Below are 1,512 nucleotides of genomic sequence, written 5' to 3'. Positions count from 1 at the left end.
GGCTGGTGCACGGGCAGGGGGGCGGCGGGGGCAGGGCCCGTGGGGCACGGCCCGCAAGGCTCCCTTGCCGCGTGCTGCGCAGGGGAGTTGAAGAAGCAACCATCCTGCTCCATCTCTCGCTCGAGCAGCCGCAGCGTGTTGCAGATGAGCACGGAACGGCGCAGGGAGGGGTCCGAGAACTGACGGTAGCGACCCAGCTTGCACATGGACAGGTTGAGCACGGCTAAGCGCCGCTGGCGATAGCACGAGCCCGGAGCTCCGGGACCCGGCCCTCTCGAGCACCAACTAGTCCGACTGCCATCACAACACTTCACAACCTGGTTGGCACCGCTGCTGACACTCGTTGTCACCGGGTAACTGCTGCCCAAGTCCAAGTAGGACTTGCCGTTCTCCTCACAGCGGATCGTCTGCTGGTGGCTGGCAGGCGCCCGCTGAGGTGGCGGCGTCTGCGCTGGCGGCGGCTGCACCGCGTTGGGGACAACACTCGGCACAGCGCTGGCCACCGGCACGGGGGGCACCACGTCCTGGCGGTAGTAGCCCGCCGGGGCCGGGGGAGAGGGTTGCGGCGGCCCGTTAGGACCAGGCTGCTGGCCAGGCTGGCCGGGCTGGCCGGGAGGGCCCCAGTAGCCCCGGTGGTAGCCTCCACCCCCTCGGTAGGGGTAGCCCTGGTCGTACTGCGGCGCCGAGACAGTAGTGTAGCCCATCTGGTAGCCACGGCCCGCGGGGAGGTAGGCCTCGTCGCCCTCCTCCACATCATCCTCCTCGTCGTCCTCGTCGCTGTCGTCTCCAGCATCCGACAGCAGTGACGTGGCCAGGGCGGCCGATGTCGAGTCCACGCCCCAGTCGTCGCTCACGGAGCCGGTGTCAGTGCGGCCCACCTTGGCCTGCGGGCGGAGCATCCAGTCACCGTCTTCAGCGTCGGCGCCACCCCCGCCACCGTCCTCCAGCTTCCGCTTGGTGGCAGTCGCGTGCAGTCCCATCATTACGGGAGTCTGTAAACAGAAGAAAAAGAAGGCAACGTTAGAGCACGTTTTCAAATGTCCGACAATTTGGCGCTCGGTGTCCCCCACCCGCCAGTCTTTACCGCGCGGCACGGAGCAAGAGCAAAACCGCATGGATGGGTCAGTCGGGCGGGTCCGGTGCGGTGCCAGACTCAAGGCGTTATCACAGTCGATAAGGCGCAGCGGTGGGCAGCGTTCGGCACAGCAGCGCAGCTGAGCGAGCTGAGCCGAGCGCCAGAGCCGCGGCCGCGGGCCCGCCAGGCCCCGCCAGGCCCCGCCAGGGCCCCGCAGCCTGAGATTGGCCATGACGCGGCGCCAGATGGAATGAGGCGAGCGGGCGAGGCGCGGCGATGTGCCGCAAGGTTAGGCCCGGACCGGCCCGGGCCGAACGGAGCGGACCAGCTGACAGATAGTGCTCCAAGGGGTGGCCGTGGGCCTGGGGGATGAAGTCTTCGCGGCTGTCGCGGCTCTGTGCGTGCGAGCGGGAGGGAATGACAGGGTGCGGGGGGGG

General features: G+C 68.7%; 1 protein-coding gene across 1 annotated transcript; it reads right to left on the bottom strand.

Moving 5' to 3' along the window:
* Positions 1-5: 5 nt before the first annotated feature.
* LOC127752219 (uncharacterized) lies at positions 6-1,207 on the bottom strand (the record flags this gene model as incomplete). The annotated part of the gene is made up of 1 exon (XM_052276974.1): positions 6-1,207. A coding segment is annotated over exon 1 (1,110 nt), but the record flags the coding sequence as incomplete, so codon positions are not given.
* Between the last annotated feature and the right edge of the window lie 305 nt (positions 1,208-1,512).

Source organism: Frankliniella occidentalis, unplaced genomic scaffold, assembly GCF_000697945.3.
Source record: "Frankliniella occidentalis isolate FOCC.00 unplaced genomic scaffold, Focc_3.1 Scaffold5283, whole genome shotgun sequence".
Lineage (NCBI taxonomy): Eukaryota > Metazoa > Arthropoda > Insecta > Thysanoptera > Thripidae > Frankliniella > Frankliniella occidentalis.
The sequence above is the reverse complement of the archived record's forward strand: the minus strand, read 5'-3'. Positions and strand labels throughout refer to the sequence as shown.